Here is a 17,458-nt window from a genome sequence, read left to right on the forward strand (position 1 = left end):
GTGTGTGTGTGTGTGTGTGTGTGTATGAGTGTGGTCTTCCCCAACACTGTGAGGTGGGCTAGGAGAAGTACAGGCATAGTAATGAGAAGACATGGCTCTGCATTAGCTCAAGGTGCACCCCTGCCCACTCTGCGCCTCGGTCTCCCCATCTCTAGATGTGTGAAGGGGGCATGAGCTGGTGTCCCTGAGCCCCAGAACAGAGGCAGGCTCTGCTGCTTCCTGACCGTGGCAATGCGCTCGTCACACCTGGCAGCAGGAGGCTGGGCCACAAGCCTGGAAATCAGCCGATCTAATGCCAGGGAAGCTGCCAGGCTGAAGCTCACACTCCTGTACCTGCCAAGGAGGTCTGGACTTGCCACTTCCCTCCCACAGAAGAAAGTGTGGGATTCAGGCAGTGGACAAGTTACTGAGGTGCCACACTGAGGGGCTGGTGACCCCTTCTCAGCAGCTCTCAACTCTCAGCGGGTCGGCCTCAGGGTCATCTCATTTGTGTTGGGTGCCACTGGGAGCCTGGTGGGTTTATCCTGGGTGTGAAGTCTTAGCAGTAGGACTGTCTTGGGGCTCCCCTGTTGCCCCTGAAGCTCGGTTTCCAGGAGGAGTGGGAAGCCAACAAGAGCAGAGGCCTAGGTAACTGAGAGGCAGTCCTAATTCCTTCTTTGTCTCTCTAGGCTGCAATTTCTGTGATTGCAAATGGGCTACACAGTCCCTGCCTGTCCTGCCTTCAGGCTTGCTCTGAAGATTCAAGAAGAGAAAACGATGTGCGTGCACTTACTTAAGCTTATGCAAGGTGGTAATGCTCTCGTGTGCTACAAGAATACATGTGCACCAGAAAAAAAAAAAAAAGAACACACACACAGGAAAACTGAGATGACCCCAGGCACCAAGGCCAGCGGAGGAAGAAGGCAGATGTTTGGGCGAGCTGGACGTTATAATCCCCTCTGCTCTTTAGCAGGCCAAGGGCTCACATTTTATTAATAGGAAACAATTTCCCATATGCGACTGCCTTTGCCCAGACCTGCAGCCCCTGGCACAGCCTGAGAAGAAAATTATGCTTCCCGGAAGGGGCTTCCTTATAATTTGCCAAGGTAACTGTTGAGCTGGGAAGCCCACACCCCTCTCAGCCCTTTTCATGGGTTCTGCTGCCTTGCCCTGGAGCAGCTCAGCCCAGCAGAGGGGTTTATCTCCTTACCCAGTCAGGCCTTGCAATTAAAACCAGCAACTGTTATTGAACTGCCTCTTCCCGTGGCCATAATCTGCAATTCAAGCTTCATTTTCTCCCCATACTTTTGGATTTGCCAGTGTGTTTTGGTTAAAAATACTTTCCATTTCTGTAAGTGGTTTTTACAGGAGGCCACCTGGGGTGAGGTCATCACTGGGGGAAACTCCTGGGTGGAGTTTTCTGGGGGAGACTTGGGTTGGAAGGAAAGGCCTCAGCTGCTTCGCCACAGTGTCCCCAGTGCCGCCTCTCTAGGCCCCACTTGCATTGTTCCCTTTTGGGACAACTTGGATCATCTTTGGAAGATGGAAGTGAAATCTGTTTCCCGCAGCCTTTGACCATTCCTCCTACGCCTCTCCATGGCACACAAAGAATGCATCTCACTCTCTTCTTTCATTTTGCAGGACAGGAAACCGAGGTTCAAAGAGATACAGTGAATTACCCCCTAAGCCATGCAGTCATTAGACTCATATCCACTTTGCCCCCGAGCCCTCACTGATGTCACAAAAATTGGGTTGGAGGCAGGGGAAAGGGAAGGGGGTCCTTGTTTGCACAGAGACAGTGGGGATGGGGGCTCTGCCGGGTCTTGGGAGGCCCTAGAGGCAGTGCCCATGGAACCTATCACTGCCAATTCTGGCTGACCATGACCACGTGACCAGGGCCCGCCTCTGCTTCCCAGAGCTGGGCTTCTCAACAGGCATGCGCATTCCAGGGGCCTGGGGGACTTGTCCACACTCTCACACCTAAGCGACCCCAAACCCCATTCTGTTGCAGTGGGTGGGGCTGGGGGCTTATGAATGATGTTCCATGGGTGACTGGCTATTAAATGGCTGAGAAACAAGTCTCTGAACAGAGAACAACTGAAAACTCTGGGACTGATTCTTTCTTGTAGGTCTAAGATGCACAAGTGAATTCATGATGTCTTTTTTTGTTGTTGTTGTTGGGATGGAGTCTCGCTTTGTCGCCCAGGCTGGAGTGCAATGGCGCGGTCTCAGCTCACTGCAACCTCCGCCTCCCGGGTTCAAGCGATTTTCCTGCCTCAGCCTCCTGAGTAGCTGGGCCTAGAGACATGTGCCACCACATCCAGCTAATTTTTGTATTTTTAGTACAGACCGGGTTTCGCCACGTTGGCCAGGCTGGTCTCGAACTCCTGACCTCGTGATCCACCTGCCTCGGCCTCCCGTCATGTGCCTGGATGAATTCATGATTTCTACATTGTTGTATAGTTTTTTTTGTTTTTTGATTAAAGTTAGGGCCAGGTGTGGTGGCTCATGCCTCTAATCCCAGTACTTTGGGAGGCCGAGGCAAGTGGATCATTTGAGGTCAGGAGTTCAAGACCAGCCTGGCCAATGTGGTGAAACCCTGTCTCTATTAAAAATACAAAAAAGTGGCCAGACATGCTGGCACATGGCTGTAGTCCCAGCTACTCGGGAGGCTGAGTCAGGAGAATCATTGAACCTGGGAGGCAGAGGTTGCAGTGAGCCGAGATCCCGCCACTGCACTCCGGCCTGGGCGACAGGGCGAGGCTCTGTCTCAAAAACAAAACAAAACAAAACAAATTGAAGTTGGAAGTGGGGAACGTGATCAAAGGGGCTGGGAAAGGATGCCTGGCCTCTCTTGGAGCCACTTCTAGGATGGATGACTCCACTTGGGACCCTCCCGAGAGCCTGGGGTAAAATGCACCAGATAAGGTAGGTAGGATGTGGAAAACACAGGGCAGGCCTTCAGTAAACAGCAGCCATCACACCGGGCACCGCAGCAGCGGACAACCACGGGCAAGCCCCCAGGATGCGTGGGAAGGAAGGTGGTGTCCAGGAGCACCGAGAGAATGCCTTGCTGGCTGCACGGCTCTGACAAACACATCCTCACTTAGTCCAGGGGCCTGGCAGGGTCTTCCTAGGAAGCCTGGGCAGGAAACTGCTGAATGAGGGGCAGTGGCGTCTCTGTACTCACGTTGCACCCAGTTCCCACTCACTGGGCTGAGGAAGTTGGGGTAGAGGCCAAAGGGCTTTTCGATCTTCCTGAGGACCTTGCGGATGTTCCTGACCTGCCGAGAGACAGACACCAAGTGAGCCTTCATGCTTCCGAAGAAACCAACTGCACCCAGCCGGCTGAGGATGGGAGGCAGCTGGTTCAGATGCACGTAGGAAACCTTATGAGGAGGCAGGAAGGGAGAGCTGCCCAACGGACTACAGACTCTAACCCGGGGGTGGTGACATGGCCTTGCCCTGGTGCCACGTGCAGGGTGTGGCAGGGCCTGATCCATAAGCCTCTCCACTGACTGCTCTGCCTGGTGCCCGGACAGTCTCACCCCAGAACCACTGCCTGGCCAACTCCTACCCCACCCCACTCTCAACACGTCCTCATTATTGGCTGCTTTAGGGGTCCTTTTTGAGGGGTTCTTTCGGGGAGGGTTTTCTTTCTGTTTTTTTTTTTGAGACAGAGTCGCACTCTGTCACTCAGGCTGGAGTGCAGTGGCATGATCTCGGCTCACTGCAACCTCTGCCTCCCAGGTTCAAGCAATGTTCACGCCTCAGCCTCCTGAGTAGCTGAGATTACAGGTCTGTACCACCACACCCGGCTAATTTTTATATTTTTAGTAGAGACAGGGTTTCACCATGTCGGTCAAGCTGGTCTCAAACTCCTGAACTTTTTTTTTTTTTTTGAGACAGAGTCTCACTCCATCACCCAGGCTGGAGTGCGGTGGCGCAATCTCAGCTCACTGCAAGCTCTGCCTCCTGGGTTCAAGTGATTCTCCCGTCTCAGCCTCCTCAGTAGCTAAGACTACAGGCATGCACCACCATGCCTGGCTAATTTTTGTATTCTTAGTAGAGATGGGGTTTCGCCATGTTGGCCAGGCTGGTCCTGAACTCTTGACCTCAAGTGATCCACCAGCCTCGGCCTCCCAAAGTGCTGGGATTATAGGTGTGAGCCACTGTGCCTGGCCTACGGAGGGTTCTTTTAAAGGTGGGGTTAAGTGACAGTAGCTCATTTGTTAGCTTTAGGTAAAATTGCCTTGCTAAGAGGTCAAAAATGGTCAAATCCGGCAATTCCACTATTGGGTATATATCCAAAGGAAATGACAACAGTATGTTGAAGAGATTACCTATATTCCTGTGTTCATTGCAGCATTATTCAAATAGGCAACATATGGAATCAACCTAGGTGTCCATCAACAGATGAATGAATAAAGAAAATGTGGTATAGTCAGGCATGGTGGCTCACGCCTGTAATCCCAGCACTTTGGGAGGCCAAGGGAGGTGGATCACTTGAGGCCTGGAGTTTGAGACCAATCATGGCAACATGGTGAAACCCCACCTCTACTAAAAATACAAAAATTAGCTAGGCATGGTGGCACAGGCCTGTAATCTCAGCTACTTGGGAGGTGGAGGCAGGAGCACTGCTTGAACCTGGGAGGCAGAGGTTGCAGTGAGCAGAGATGATGCTATTGCACTCCAGCCTGGATGTTGTTTCAAAAAAAAAAAAGAAAGAAAGAAAGAAAAGAAAATGTGATACAGTATAGGCTAGGGGTGGTGGCTCACTCCTATAATCCCAGCACTTCGGGAGGCTGAGTTGGACAGATCGTCTGAGCCCAGGAGTTTGAGACCAGCCTGGGTAATATGGCGAAACCGTCTCTACAAAACATACAAAAATTAGCTGGGTGTGATGGCACATTCTTGTAGTCCCAGCTACTCAAGAGGCTGAGGTGGGAGGACCGTTTAAGCCCAGGAGATTGAGGCTGGAATGAGCTATAATTATGCTATTCCACTTCAGCCTGGGCAACAGAGTGAGACCCTACCTCAAAAAAAAAAAAGAAAAAAAGAAAAATGAAAATGTGGTATACACAATGGAATGTAATTCAATCTTAAAACAGAAAGAAATTCTGTCATTTGCAACATGTATGAACCCACAGGATATTGTGTTAAGTGAAATACGCCAGGCTAGAAAGACAAATACTTGATCTCACTTTTATGTGGAATGTAATAAAGTTGAACTCAATCGAAGTAGAGAGTACAGGCCGGGTGGCATGGCTCATGCCTGTAGTCCCAGCACTTTGGGAGGCTGAGGTAGGCAGATCACTTGAGGTTAGGAGTTCGAGACCAGCCTGAACAACAAGGTGAAACTCCGTCTCTACTAAAAATACAAAAATTACCTGGGCATGGTGGCGGGCACCTGTAATCCCAGCTACTCGGGAGGCTGAGGCAGGAGAATCGCTTGAACCTGGGAGGCAGAGGTTGCAGTGAGCTGAGGTCATGCCACTGCACTCCAGCCTGGGCAAGAGAGAGACTCCGTCTCAAAAAAAAGAAGTAGATGTAGAGAGTAGAATAGTGGTTACCAAGGGTTGGGGAGACGCTGATCAAAGGATATAAAATTTCAGTTAGGAGGAATTAACTTCAAGAGATCTATGCTATAAGACATGATGACTGTAGTTCATAACAATGTATTATATTCTTGAAAACTGCTTAGTGCTAAGTGTTGCTAACTTAAGTATTCTGGCCATTTAAAAAACAATAAGTATATAAGGCAATCAAAAAAAGGCCAATATTGGCAGTTTCATATGGCCCAGTCTAGTAATACGCTATTTTATCTGATATCCTGGAATCATTTCAGGGGAGAGACTTGGGCTCCTGAATAACCTATGCCCTAACAGGCATTTCAGGGTTTTAATAAAAAGAATAATAATTATAAAAAGCAATGACAGCTGTTAACCTTTCTCAGTTCCTTTGAGCCAGATCCGTTATATACATTATCGACAACCCTCATAACCGACAAGGGATTATCTCAGTGTAACAGACAAGAAACCTGAATCTCAGATAGGTTTGGTGACTTGCTGATGGGCACCTGGTCCTTAAGTGGCAGAGCCAGGACGTGAATGAATTCTGACAACATACACCATACATATTCCTGCCCGACACAGGGCAGCACTGGGCCAACACAGATCAGGGTGGTGACCACGGAGCAGAGGCTGCCCCAGCTGGAGCAGGAAGAGGCTGGGTTTGCAACCTTTGGGACTCTGAAGGTGAGAAGTGGAATCCAGGAGGGCTTTATCCATAGTGCCTGCTCTCCGACAGTGGTTAAATCCTACTCAGCACATCCTAGCCAGCATAAGACCCCTTGGGAGAGAAAGGCCCTTGGGACCACACTGTCTCATGTTGACAGAGTTATATGTGTACAGGGCCGGGAGTGCAGGACAGCCACCTTTCTGCAGTCAGACCTTCCTTTCCAGGCGACAGCACTTGGCTTTGCCACGTCAGACTTCATATCCATTTATGTTAACGAAGTCCATTACGGGGACAGGAATGTGCTTGTACCTGAGTTACTCTCGACTGTCATGGTGGTGAGCAGTGAAGCAGGCTAAATTAGCTCCCCTAAGGGTGCGGGCGCTTCTAGAATTTGGGCCAATTTGTTGACTGCCAATAATTGCCTCTGTGGGAGGCATGATTGGGGGATGAAAATAGCCGGAGTATGTAAATGTAGAGGAGACAGAGACAGACGGAGGGACTCTAGAGCAAAAGCCTGCAGCCTGCTCTATCATTCTGGTCTGGAAGGAGCCAGTACGTCCTGGACTTCAATCAAGGCTTTATCACTGACCAGCTGGATGGCCCAGGGCAAGTGACTTGACCTCTCTGAGTCTTAGTTTCCTCCTCTGTAAACATGGGACTACCAGGAAGACCCACTTCACAGGGTTGTTGGGAGGAGCAGAGCTATTATAATGTGCCTAGCACATAGTGGGTGCTCAGGCAGGGGTAGCTATTACTCCAGAATAACCAGGGACTGGAGTGAGTTCCCTGTCCCACTCCATTCCGAGCTGGTCAGAACCTTCCTAGGAGGAGTCTGACTTAAGAGCAATGGAAACAGGGAGGTTGGGGGATGGGACTTGGAGGTGGGGAAGGATCAGAAAATAAGAGCTACCGGGAAGTGAGGTTAAACTCACTGCACGAGCTTTCAAATGGGGGAGTTTCAGGGAGGCAGAATCCCTCTCAATGTAAGGAAAACACTTTTGAAGGAAGGGCTGCCAGGAGGATGAGCTGTTTAAGGGTGGCAATGAGCTCCTTGTCAGAGAAAGTAATCAAGAAGAGGCTGAACAGCTCTTCTTGAGCTTCTTTTTTTTTTTTTTTTGAGACGGAGTCTTGCTCTGTCACCCGAACTGGAGTGCAGTGGCCAGATCTCAGCTCACTGCAAGCTCCGCCTCCCGGGTTCACACCATTCTCCTGCCTCAGCCTCCCGAGTAGCTGGGACTACAGGCGCCTGCCACCTCGCCCGGCTAGTTTTTTGTATTTTTTTTAGTAGAGACGGGGTTTCACCGTGTTAGCCAGGATGGTCTCGATCTCCTGACCTCGTGATCCGCCCGTCTCGGCCTCCCAAAGTGCTGGGATTACAGGCTTGAGCCACCGCGCCCAGCCCTTGAGCTTCTTAAGGACACTCAGGTGGACTCCTACATTGAGTAAGTAGTGCTCCCAAACCATGCGTCAAAAAGCACATGAATGTGTATTAAAAATGTAGATGCCTGGCCCTGGAGTGAAGCCCAGAAATCTGTTTCCTCACAGCTGAGCCAGGTGATGCTTTGAGGCTGGATGGCGACATGATACTGGGAGCCATGGGGTAGCTGTGGGAATCGATCATCTCCCAGCCGCCAAGCTGGGAGCCGTGGCGTAGAGGTGGGAATCTATCAGTCATCTCCCAGCTCCCACACTGGTCTAAGAGGCGGGCATTCCAGGGGGAAGACAAGGCTTTAGGAGTGGCGCCGCCACAAAGTTCTCCTTGGAGGGCTCTAGAGGATGGGCAGGGCTTCCATCTCCCCAGGCAGCCCTCAGGGAGGGACCGTAGCTGCTGGAGCCTGAGTGCCATCTGAGGGAGGTGTGAGCACTTCCCTTCTTTGGATTTAAGGTCAGACCTACAGCGACCCTTCCAGGTAGTGGGGGCTGCCCAAGGCCAGTTACGGGCAGCTGTCAGGGCTGACTGGTGCTCTCAGCTTCCCGTGTGGCCTTGAACAGCAGGAATGAACAGTTGGGGCATCTGCCATGGCAGGGTATTGCCATGCCAGCCTGTTGACGGCATGAGCTAAACAGGCACAGGGAAGAAGGAAGGCAGATCTCACATGGAAAAGCTAAACGTCTCTGGAAAGGGGACTTCTGCACCAGGTGGCCAATTCCTGCCAATGCAAGGTGGTGCCTAGATTTCAGCTGCACTTTCTCCAGACTTCACATATGGGTGGTTGCCACTGAGCTGACGCAGACCAGTGAGAACCTTTTCCCCAGCAGAATCTTGTCTCTCCCTTTCCCTCTGTAGAATCTTACTGACTCTGCGTGCTCACCTTCCCTGCCACCTGCCGTTAGGGCACAGGTAGATGCTATTTGCTACCTTAGCGGTAGCTTGGGCTCCCGGGCTCCCCACTGCCCTCCTGCTGATCCACGAGGGAGGACACATTCGCCTCTGAAAACCCCGTGGCAGCTGCACGCTCATCCCTCTGCTCGGCAGGAAGAAGGTGGGAGCTGTTTGGGAGGGAGTGGGGAGGAGACTTGCCTTTTCAGCGAAGACTTGGTTGCCAGAGAGCTCGGTGAGGTGTAAGAATTCCAAGTGCAGGGATCCAAACTCCGCCAAGATGCTGCTGCTGCCGGCCGTGGCCCAGCCCCAGCTCCCGCTGAAAAGACAGAAGCAGCCCCTGTCATCCCCTCGCTGGCCAGGCCGGCTCCTCTGCTGGGAGTAATGGCAGCTGCTCGGTGGGGCACCTACTACGTGCCAGGCACGGAACCAGGAGCTTTTGCCGTACAATTCCAGTGAATCCTCCTGATGAGGACACTGAGATAAAGTAACTCACTGAAGGTCATTTGAACCCAGGCCTGACTTGGAATATTCTCTGTTCCATCATCAAGCAACCCCTGTAAGAGTTGGGAACTCGAGACCTGGTACAAGAGTTATGTTGAGTTTACAGATGATGTGGTTAATGCCGTCGGGGACCACAAAGACCCCACACAACACCCAGTTGCTGTCCTCTGGCTGAAGGCATCGGATGGCTCACAACCATTGGTGGTTCTGCATGTGGAGGATAAACAGTGCTGTGATGCGGGTGCAAATGGGGCCGATGAAGAGCAGTGCCCCGCCTAGCTCTTTCCCTCTCCCAGCACACTGTCAGTGCTGCCCACGGACATGAAACGGCCCCGGCCTGGAATTTCATGGAACCTACGTGAGACAGGCAGGGAGTTCTGGTGTGACCACACATCTGGAGCTGTGTGCTTTCAAAGACAAAGAATGCAGAGGCTGGATCCTGGTTAATCCTCACAGCTGCCCCTTTTGCAAATGGGGTAAACAAGGTACAGGACAGGGATGTCCCCCGCCTGAGATCACACAGTAATTCGAAGAGCTGGGATCCAGCGCTGGCTCTGATGCCAGAGCCTGTGCTAACTGCTGTGCAGCTTGCTTCTCTTTTGATCATAGGATAGGGAACAAGGACACTGCCTTTCCGGGAGCATTCATTTACAGTCTCCCTGAGATCTGGAGCCAGAAGGTGCAGGTTCAAGTGCCGCTCAGCTGAAGACCTCGGGCAAACCACTTAATCCTTGCTTGCCTCAGTGCCTGCCTCCATAAGACACGGCAAAGGTGATGCCTCCATCTCCTAGGTTCATGCCTCCTCCTTCCTGGGCTTTTGTGGGGATAAAGAGGAAAAGAGGGTACAGAATGGGGGTGGTTCTGGGCAAGCTGCTCCCCCTCCCTGCGCCTCAGTCTCCTCTATGTTTCATGATTATTTTTCCTGGGGGACATTTAGGACAACCAGGGGCACACAGTCTCTGCAGGAAGGCTGTGGTGGACAGAGGTGGGGCAGAGCAGGGTGGAGTGACGTCCTCCCATTTGTAGAGGCTCTGAGGTGCAGTTAGTGTGGAACAGGTTGAGGGACTGGCTCTGCCAGGGGCACTCTGCTTCCTTGCTGCTGGTCACACTGCCCTCCCGGGAACTGGCCCGTCTGCCCCTCTATCTCCATGGACGGACTTAGGAAGGCAGGCGTGGGGGTGTGTAGGTCACTGTTTGCCACTTGAGGGGTGCTGCTTTTCCTGGGGTAGGGCTGGGGCTCCCCTGATGCTGCTGTTCTCTCTTAACTCCATTCTTGGGGCTGGATGTGGTTTCTGGGAAAGTAGGGACACTTATCAGCCTCCCAGCTTCTGGGAACAGATGGAGGACTCAGGTTTTGAGAACTTTGGGGTCAGGTGACCTCAACACATGTAGAGACAGCCACCCCCTTCATCCTGGCTTGGGGCAGGGGACAGTGGGGGAGGGATGGGTTGCACAGGAGGGGAAACTTGGCTCCTGATCTGAATAAACAAAAGAACTTCCATTTATTGAGTCACTATAATGTGCCAGGCACTGGGGCAAGCAGTTTACATCATTACTTCATTGAAAGCCCATAACGTAAAGCATCATTCATACCCCTATGCAAAGGAGGAAACTGAGGCTCACACAGGGAAGTGAAGTGTTCGAGGTCAGAGGCAGAAGATGATGGAGACAGGATTCAACCAGGTCTGCTGGGCCTCCCACCCTAAGACGGCCCTGCACTCACCCAGAGGGAAAGAGGGAGCTGCCATCCTGCCCCCTCTCTGTCCCTCTTCCCCCAAGGCTAGCTGAGACTTCTCTCTCCAGCTTGTGATCTCAGTGAGTCTCAGAGAGCTTCCTGAATAATTGATTCTTCCTGCATTTTCAGGGAAGTTTAAAGTAGGAAAAAGCCACCAGCCCTCCAGCTGTCTTTTGTTCTCATATTCCCCTACATGGGCCTCTCCTTCCTCTCTCCCACTCCCACACGTTCACCCTCCCAAGTGGGCTTCCTGTGGTGGAGACGCCCTGGCAGACAAGTGAGCCGGCCTGGGCAGAGGCAGGCAGGTGGCTGGGTGCCTTTCCTCTCCTGCCCAGCTTCCAATGCTGGCTTCTCCGGGTCCCAGCAAGGTGACCTCGGGCAGGTTGGTTAACTTCCCTAGAACTCAGTTTCCTCATCCCTTAAGTGACAGCACCCACACTTCATAGAGTTATTGTGAGGTATAAATTATGCATGTAAGTATTGTCATTTTTATCATTATGTAATTATGCACATGTAAATGTTGTTGTTACTAAGTTTCTAATCTGTGCCAGGTGGTTCTGGTGGTTCTTATTTTACCTTCACAACCAACTTGGGAGGTAGATACCCTTATCTTGATTTCACAGAATGAGGGCGAGGCCACACAGTAAGTGGTAGAACTGAATCCAATTCCAAATCCTAGGTGTTCTGTGCCCCAAATGCATCTGCTCTAGGTAGCATCCCAGAGACCAGGAGGTCCTCTGCTCAGCCCTGTGAGCCAATGGGTCAGCAGGAAGCTCTGCCCTCCTCTCCCAGCCTTTCAAGTGCAAGTGGGCGCATAGCCTGTGTTCTCTCTCCTGGCAGGAGGGGCTGCTCCACAATGCCCCTCCTCACCCTGGCTATAGCTTCTAGGCAGGTACACTCATGAGTATGGTGTAATCATCAACTTTGGAGGCAGACAGACCGGGATTCTAATTAAGTTTGCTTTGCTGCTGTGTGACCTCAGGTAAGTGACCTCACCTCTCTGAGCCTCAGTTTCTTTACTGGTAAAATGGAGTCCCTGTGATTGCTGTAAGGTTGAAAAGACAATCCATGTCACGTGCTCACGTGATGCATGACGCACAGTGACTTCTCACCAGACATTTGCGACTGTAAAGACATGTCTATTTGTGTGTGGCGGAAGCATGCACGTGTAAACGGATATTCGTTTGTGAATGCGTGTGCCTGTGTATGGATGCCAGCATGTCTGTGACAAAGGCCAGCTTGTGTATCCGGGCCTTTATGATCTATAAGGGTGGCAGGAGAGTGTTTCCGTGTTTGTGAGAGAGCATGAGTGAAAGAGACTGACTTGGTTGCAGAGGTCCTTGCACAGGCCGTCGTCACTCTCCCAGGCAGTCCAGTGTCCCTGAAGGTCCCAGGTCAGGCTGGCCCTGCCTCAGTCTCCCAGGCCGGTCTGTGCAGACACCAGGGAGGAGGTGCAGCTCAAACCTGCTGGGGAATGGCCTCCCCTCAGGGTCCTTCCCACCCTGACGTGTAGGGCAGGGCTGGTTACCTACTCTCCTGGAGGGCCCGCGTTCTTGCCCCTCCTGTCGGGGCTGCCCACAGTGAACCCTGCCGGGGGCAGGTGCAACAACAGTAGCCCAGCTCCTGCCAGGAGGCCCCCTCTGAAGAGCAAACTCAGTGCCACATGGGCCCATACAGCCCTGCCACTCTCTGAGGCAGGCATTTTTAGCAACAGCCTCTCTTACCAAGAACAAAAAGGGGGATGTTGCCAGGAAATACACATGAACGCACACGGCATGGAGAACACACAAACAGCCTAAAAGCAAACGCGCTTCCTTAATCAGAAATGTCAGGATTCCTGTCCGATCAGGTCCCTGCTCTGAGAGACCTAGGGAAGGGCTAGGGACAGAAGAGGAAGGGGTGCCCCCAACGAGGTCCTACCCCAGACCCGGGGAAGGGGAGCCAGAGGACAGTGTGTGTGTGTCTGGGCTACATGACAGCTGGCCGTGTCTCTCCAGGATCAGTGTTTATGGAAGAGGGATCTGAGCAGAGATCCAAGAGTCCAGCTCTGAGGAGTCAACCCTGGCACCGAGACTGGGATTTCTACAGCCCCCGAGAGCACCCCCCTCCCTGGCCTATGGTGAGATTCCAGTGAGCTCACACCCTGGGAATTCTTCCCGACCACAGGGAGGACAGCTGATGAAGATGCTGAACATGCCAAGCCCTCTTTCTGCAAGACCAGAGAAAGGTGGTAAAGCCCTTGAGGCTGACACGAAGGGTGTAACCTCCCCAGGACAGTGATTGGAGCTACAGGACCTCCAACCAGAGCCCAGGGCCCCTGCCTCTCCTCCTGGACAGCTGGCTGAAGCTTCTGTTGGGTTGAGAGCCCTTAGATGAGAAATCACTTCAGGAGGTGAGATGGGAAGTCTGGTACGGTGGAACATCACAGCCTTCCTAGGGTCGGGGTTGTTGGAGGGCCTCGAGGATGGCCCCAGAGAGCTGCTGGGTGATCGGAAATGTGGCTTCTACTAAGTAGCTCCATGCAGCACAGGGACAGTGGCTAGGGCTCCTTGAGAGCTAGGCTCCTGTCCAGGAGGGCTGGGATCCTGAGATCTCCTAGCAGCTTCGGGGACCTCCTCACTGGGGGAGGAGGAGGGTGTGATGTGCCTGCTGGCTCTGGAACCCCAATGGGGGAAGAGAGTGTTTGGGGCCATTGTGGAGAGCTCTTAAGACAGCACTGTGGGATGTCCAGAGGAACTGCCCCGCCCACCCCAGGAGGTTCAGGCTTATGTGGACTAAACTCTGAGACCCAGGTTTGGTGACAAACACCTGTCCGGGAAAGTCATTGGCACTTTTACTGTGCCACTGACTCACTGTGGCTCCCAAGGCAGGTGTGGTCCTCTCCCTGAGCCTCAGTTTCTACATCATAAAAGAACGAGCTTCACAAAGGTGGTTCCAAGGGTCCTCCCTCCTGCTTGCCTGCCCACTGCCCCTGGAGCCTCCTCACCAGCCCCACCCAGAAAAGACACACAAGCGGGGGGCATGGTTGCGGCAAAGCCCCAGTGGGGAACGAGATGGCATCCTACCTTTTGAAGCTCACCACGCCCTTTGGGATTCCCGTGGGGGTGTTGAACGCCGGCAGGAGCTTCTCTCCCAGCCTGATGGCCTTTATTCGGAACACCTGTAAAGGAGGGGGGGTCAAAGGGCTTTCGACTCCAGGCTGGGTGAGGGAAGACCAACCCCAGAACTGCTGCAGGCAGGATGAACCACCCAGGGCTGCAGCCCACCAGCCCGGCCCTTCCAACTGCTGGCCACGTGGACTTGGGCAAGGTACTTCTGAGCCTCAGCTTTTGTCCATAAAATAGGATATTGGCCTCCTTAGAGAGTTGTTGGGAGAAATGAAAATTAGATAATTGTGGCAAAGCATCTACCACAGTGTCAGGACTCTGGTGGCAAAGACTGGATGCTGCTCATTGGGACGGGGTGGCTACTGGGAAGATGAGGGAGAAAGCAGTGATGTGCCGGGGGTGGGGGGGCACCTCCAAGTCCAGATGAAGACCTGGCAGAGAGGGGCCAGTCTCCAAAGGTCTATGCCTGCCCACACTGCAGGACGATACCACAGGCAGAGGGCATGGGAACGGATGGTGCCATTCGGACAGACTGTCAAAAGCACTGGACTGGGAGCCAAGACCACCCTCAGGTTCCGGAGACCACTTCCTCCTGGGCGACAGTTTCCTCTTCCTGCGTAAGAGCAGTGGACAGGCCTGTCCCGATTTGACATCCTGATCCTGCCCACCGTTCCCATTTCACAGACGGTGAGTGAAGGGAGAGGGTGAGTGGCTTATCCTCAACCACACACAGGATAGCAAGGGAGCCACAGGGAGATCCCAGGCGTCATGGCCTCTGCCTGAGGCTCGGACCCCTTCAAACTGTTCTGAGATGTCTGATTAATTCAAAAGGACCTGTGACCTTCTGACCCAGCCGTTTCCTGCCTGGGAATTTATTCTGAGGAAATAATCAAGAATGTTGTAAAGATTTATTTATTCCAGCACTGTTTAGAATAATAGGAAAAACTGCAAGTGTTCTAAATATCAAACAATAGGAAAGTGGTTAGATAATGGCTCCATGCAACAAAATCCCATGCAGTTATTGAAACGATGCTGTGGGCCGGGCGCGGTGGCTCACACCTGTAATCCCAGCACTTTGGGAGGCCGAGGCGGGCGGATCACTTGATGTCAGGAGTCGAGACCAGCCTGGCCAACATGGCGAAACCCCATCTCTACTAAAAATACAAAAAATGGCCGGGCGTGGTGGCGGGCGCCTGTAATCCCAGCTACTTGGGAGGCTGAGGCAGGAGAATCGCCTGAACCTGGGAAGCAGAAGTTGCAGTGAGCTGAGCAAGACTCCATCTCAAAAATAAATAAAATAAAATAAAATAAAATGATGCTGTAGAAGAATATTAACAGCAAAGCAAGGGTTTATAATCTATTAAGAGAAATACATTTCAAAACGGAGTAATTCAACTTTGGTAAAGATCCTGTGGACATGGAAGAAAGGAAATAAATAAAACAAAATATTAATAATGGCCTTCCAGGGGGTTAAGCGTATGGATCATTTTTATTTTCTTTTGGCTCATCTCTATTTCCTGTGTGATTTTTATAATAAAAGAACACCCACAATAAATGTTATTTATTTTTAAAAGATGAGACACAAGCCCCTAGGAAACCACTCAGAGTGGGGAATACACAGGTCTTTTCACTTTTGGCGCTTGAGGGGGCCCAGCTTGCTGACCTCCTGTGGTCCTTGCAAAACAACGCCTTCTTGAGTCCTGCCCCGGCTCCCCCTTCCCGACAATTAGAAATTGCTGAGGCAGCTGTGTAGGGAATGCAGGGGGAGGGGAATTTCAGGACACTTTAAATGGGATGTGGACTTGAGGTCTCTGAGGTGGGGGTGGTTTTCTTCTCATGGGAGGGAGGGGCTGCGCTGTGTCTGGCAGTGATGGGTCAGACAAGATGAGAATGTCTAGTGCCAGACAGAGGGGCCCAGAAGCGGGCACAGGGACCAGCCCCATCAGATCCCTTGGGGAGCTGGTCTAGGATTCAGATTCCAAAGCCCAGAATGACACACAGATCTGCTGTCTGGGATTCTGGTGCACAGCCAGGCTTAGTAACAACAAAGGGCTCTCAAGGCCCTTGGTCACACTGAGGCTCTTTACATCTTCATTTGCCCCCAGGGAGGCTGCCCAAGGTGAACAAATGAACCCACCAGAACCAGAGCCCAGATGCTGAGGCTCCACGCAGCCAGCCGTCTGGCTGCCCTCAGCCCTGGGGACGCTGAACTAACACTTCTTAGATGCTCTTCTCTGCCAGCAAACCACATGCCCTCCTCTGAAGGCCCTGCTGCTGGCTGGCACTGCAGGTCTCAGCTGTCCCTGGAAGGATGCTAAGCGAATGTGTGTGGACAGGTGTGCCCGGCCTCAGCCCTTGCGACCGCCTGTGGGGAAGGCGCTGACCCACTGTGAGGATGAGAAAACTGAGTCTCAGAGGAGCAACTTGCCCAAGGTTGTGGAGCTGTTAAGGGGCTCTTTTCCAGGACACCAAGCTGTCTCTCCAACGCAGAGATACAGCCTAGTGGCCACAATTCCAGAACAGGGGTGAGAGAAACCAGTAGGAATTGCATTCTGTGAGGTGGGAAGGGCGCAGGGCTGGGAGTCAGGGCCCAAGTGCGGATCTTTCCACTCTGCAGTTGTGTGGCTATAGTGCGCCCCTTAGAATAGTGGGAAAAACTGGAAGTATTCTAAATATCAAACAATAGGAAAGTGGTTAGATAATGGCTTCATGCAACAAATACCATGCAGCTATTGAAACGATGCTGTAGGTCAGAAGCGGTGGCTCACGCCTATAATCCCAGCATTCTGGGAGGCTGAGGTGGGTGGATCACCTGAGGTCAGGAGTTCGAGATCATCCTGGCCAACAAAGCGAAACCCCGTCTCTACTAAAAATACAAAAAATAACCAGGTGGAGGAGAAGGGAGGGGGAAGGAAACCTCACTGTACCTTGGTTTCCTCATCTGCATAACACAATGGTGGCACGTGCCCCGCTGCTCCAGGGGTCTTTGTGGAAATCAAATGAGAGGATGTAGAGAAATGAATGTGCTTTGTAAACTGTGAAGTGCCGTGCCAACATCACGTGTGTAGCTGTGGTTATGCAAGTTATTCCCATGGGCACTGGCTCTCAGTAGGACTGGCCTACCCAGCAGGGGGTCTCCCTCTGAAGCTTCCTCTTTTTTTTTTTTCTTTTTTTTTGAGACGGAGTCTTGCTCTGTCGCTCGCGCTGGAGTGCAGTGGCCGGATCTCAGCTCACTGTAAGCTCCGCCTCCCGGGTTTATGCCATTCTCCTGCCTCAGCCTCCTGAGTAGCTGGGACTACAGGCGCCCGCCACCTCGCCCGGCTAGTTTTTGTATTTTTTTAGTAGAGACGGGGTTTCACTGTGTTAGCCAGGATGGTCTCGATCTCCTGACCTCGTGATCCGCCTATCTCGGCCTCCCAAAGTGCTGGGATTACAGGCTTGAGCCACCGTGCCCGGCCTGAAGCTTCATCTTAAGCAAGGAAAGGCCTTAGCCTAGGAAAAGTGTGGGGTCTCCTTCACCCTTCATTCCACAAACCTTTGTGGGAAATTTTAAGAATGGAAAGACCCACCCAA

The 17,458-nt window shown here is 52.3% G+C and overlaps 1 protein-coding gene across 3 annotated transcripts in view; it reads right to left on the reverse strand.

Annotated features, from left to right (window-relative positions):
• Positions 1 to 17,458, reverse strand: part of MAN1C1 (mannosidase alpha class 1C member 1) — a 174,916-nt gene that overhangs the window by 23,303 nt on the left and 134,155 nt on the right. For all 3 annotated transcript variants that reach the window (XR_003309739.2, XM_023219589.2, XM_023219588.3), the window contains exons 5-7: positions 13,844 to 13,938; positions 8,741 to 8,858; positions 3,170 to 3,263 (exon numbers count right to left, since the gene is read on the reverse strand). Coding sequence is in view for 2 of the 3 variants with exons in the window: in XM_023219589.2 (XP_023075357.1) it covers positions 3,170 to 3,263; positions 8,741 to 8,858; positions 13,844 to 13,938 (307 nt within the window). In the remaining variant the exon portion in view is untranslated. The remainder of the gene's footprint in view (positions 1 to 3,169; positions 3,264 to 8,740; positions 8,859 to 13,843; positions 13,939 to 17,458) is intronic.

This window comes from Piliocolobus tephrosceles, chromosome 1 (genome assembly GCF_002776525.5).
Source record: "Piliocolobus tephrosceles isolate RC106 chromosome 1, ASM277652v3, whole genome shotgun sequence".
NCBI classification, from domain to species: Eukaryota; Metazoa; Chordata; class Mammalia; order Primates; family Cercopithecidae; genus Piliocolobus; species Piliocolobus tephrosceles.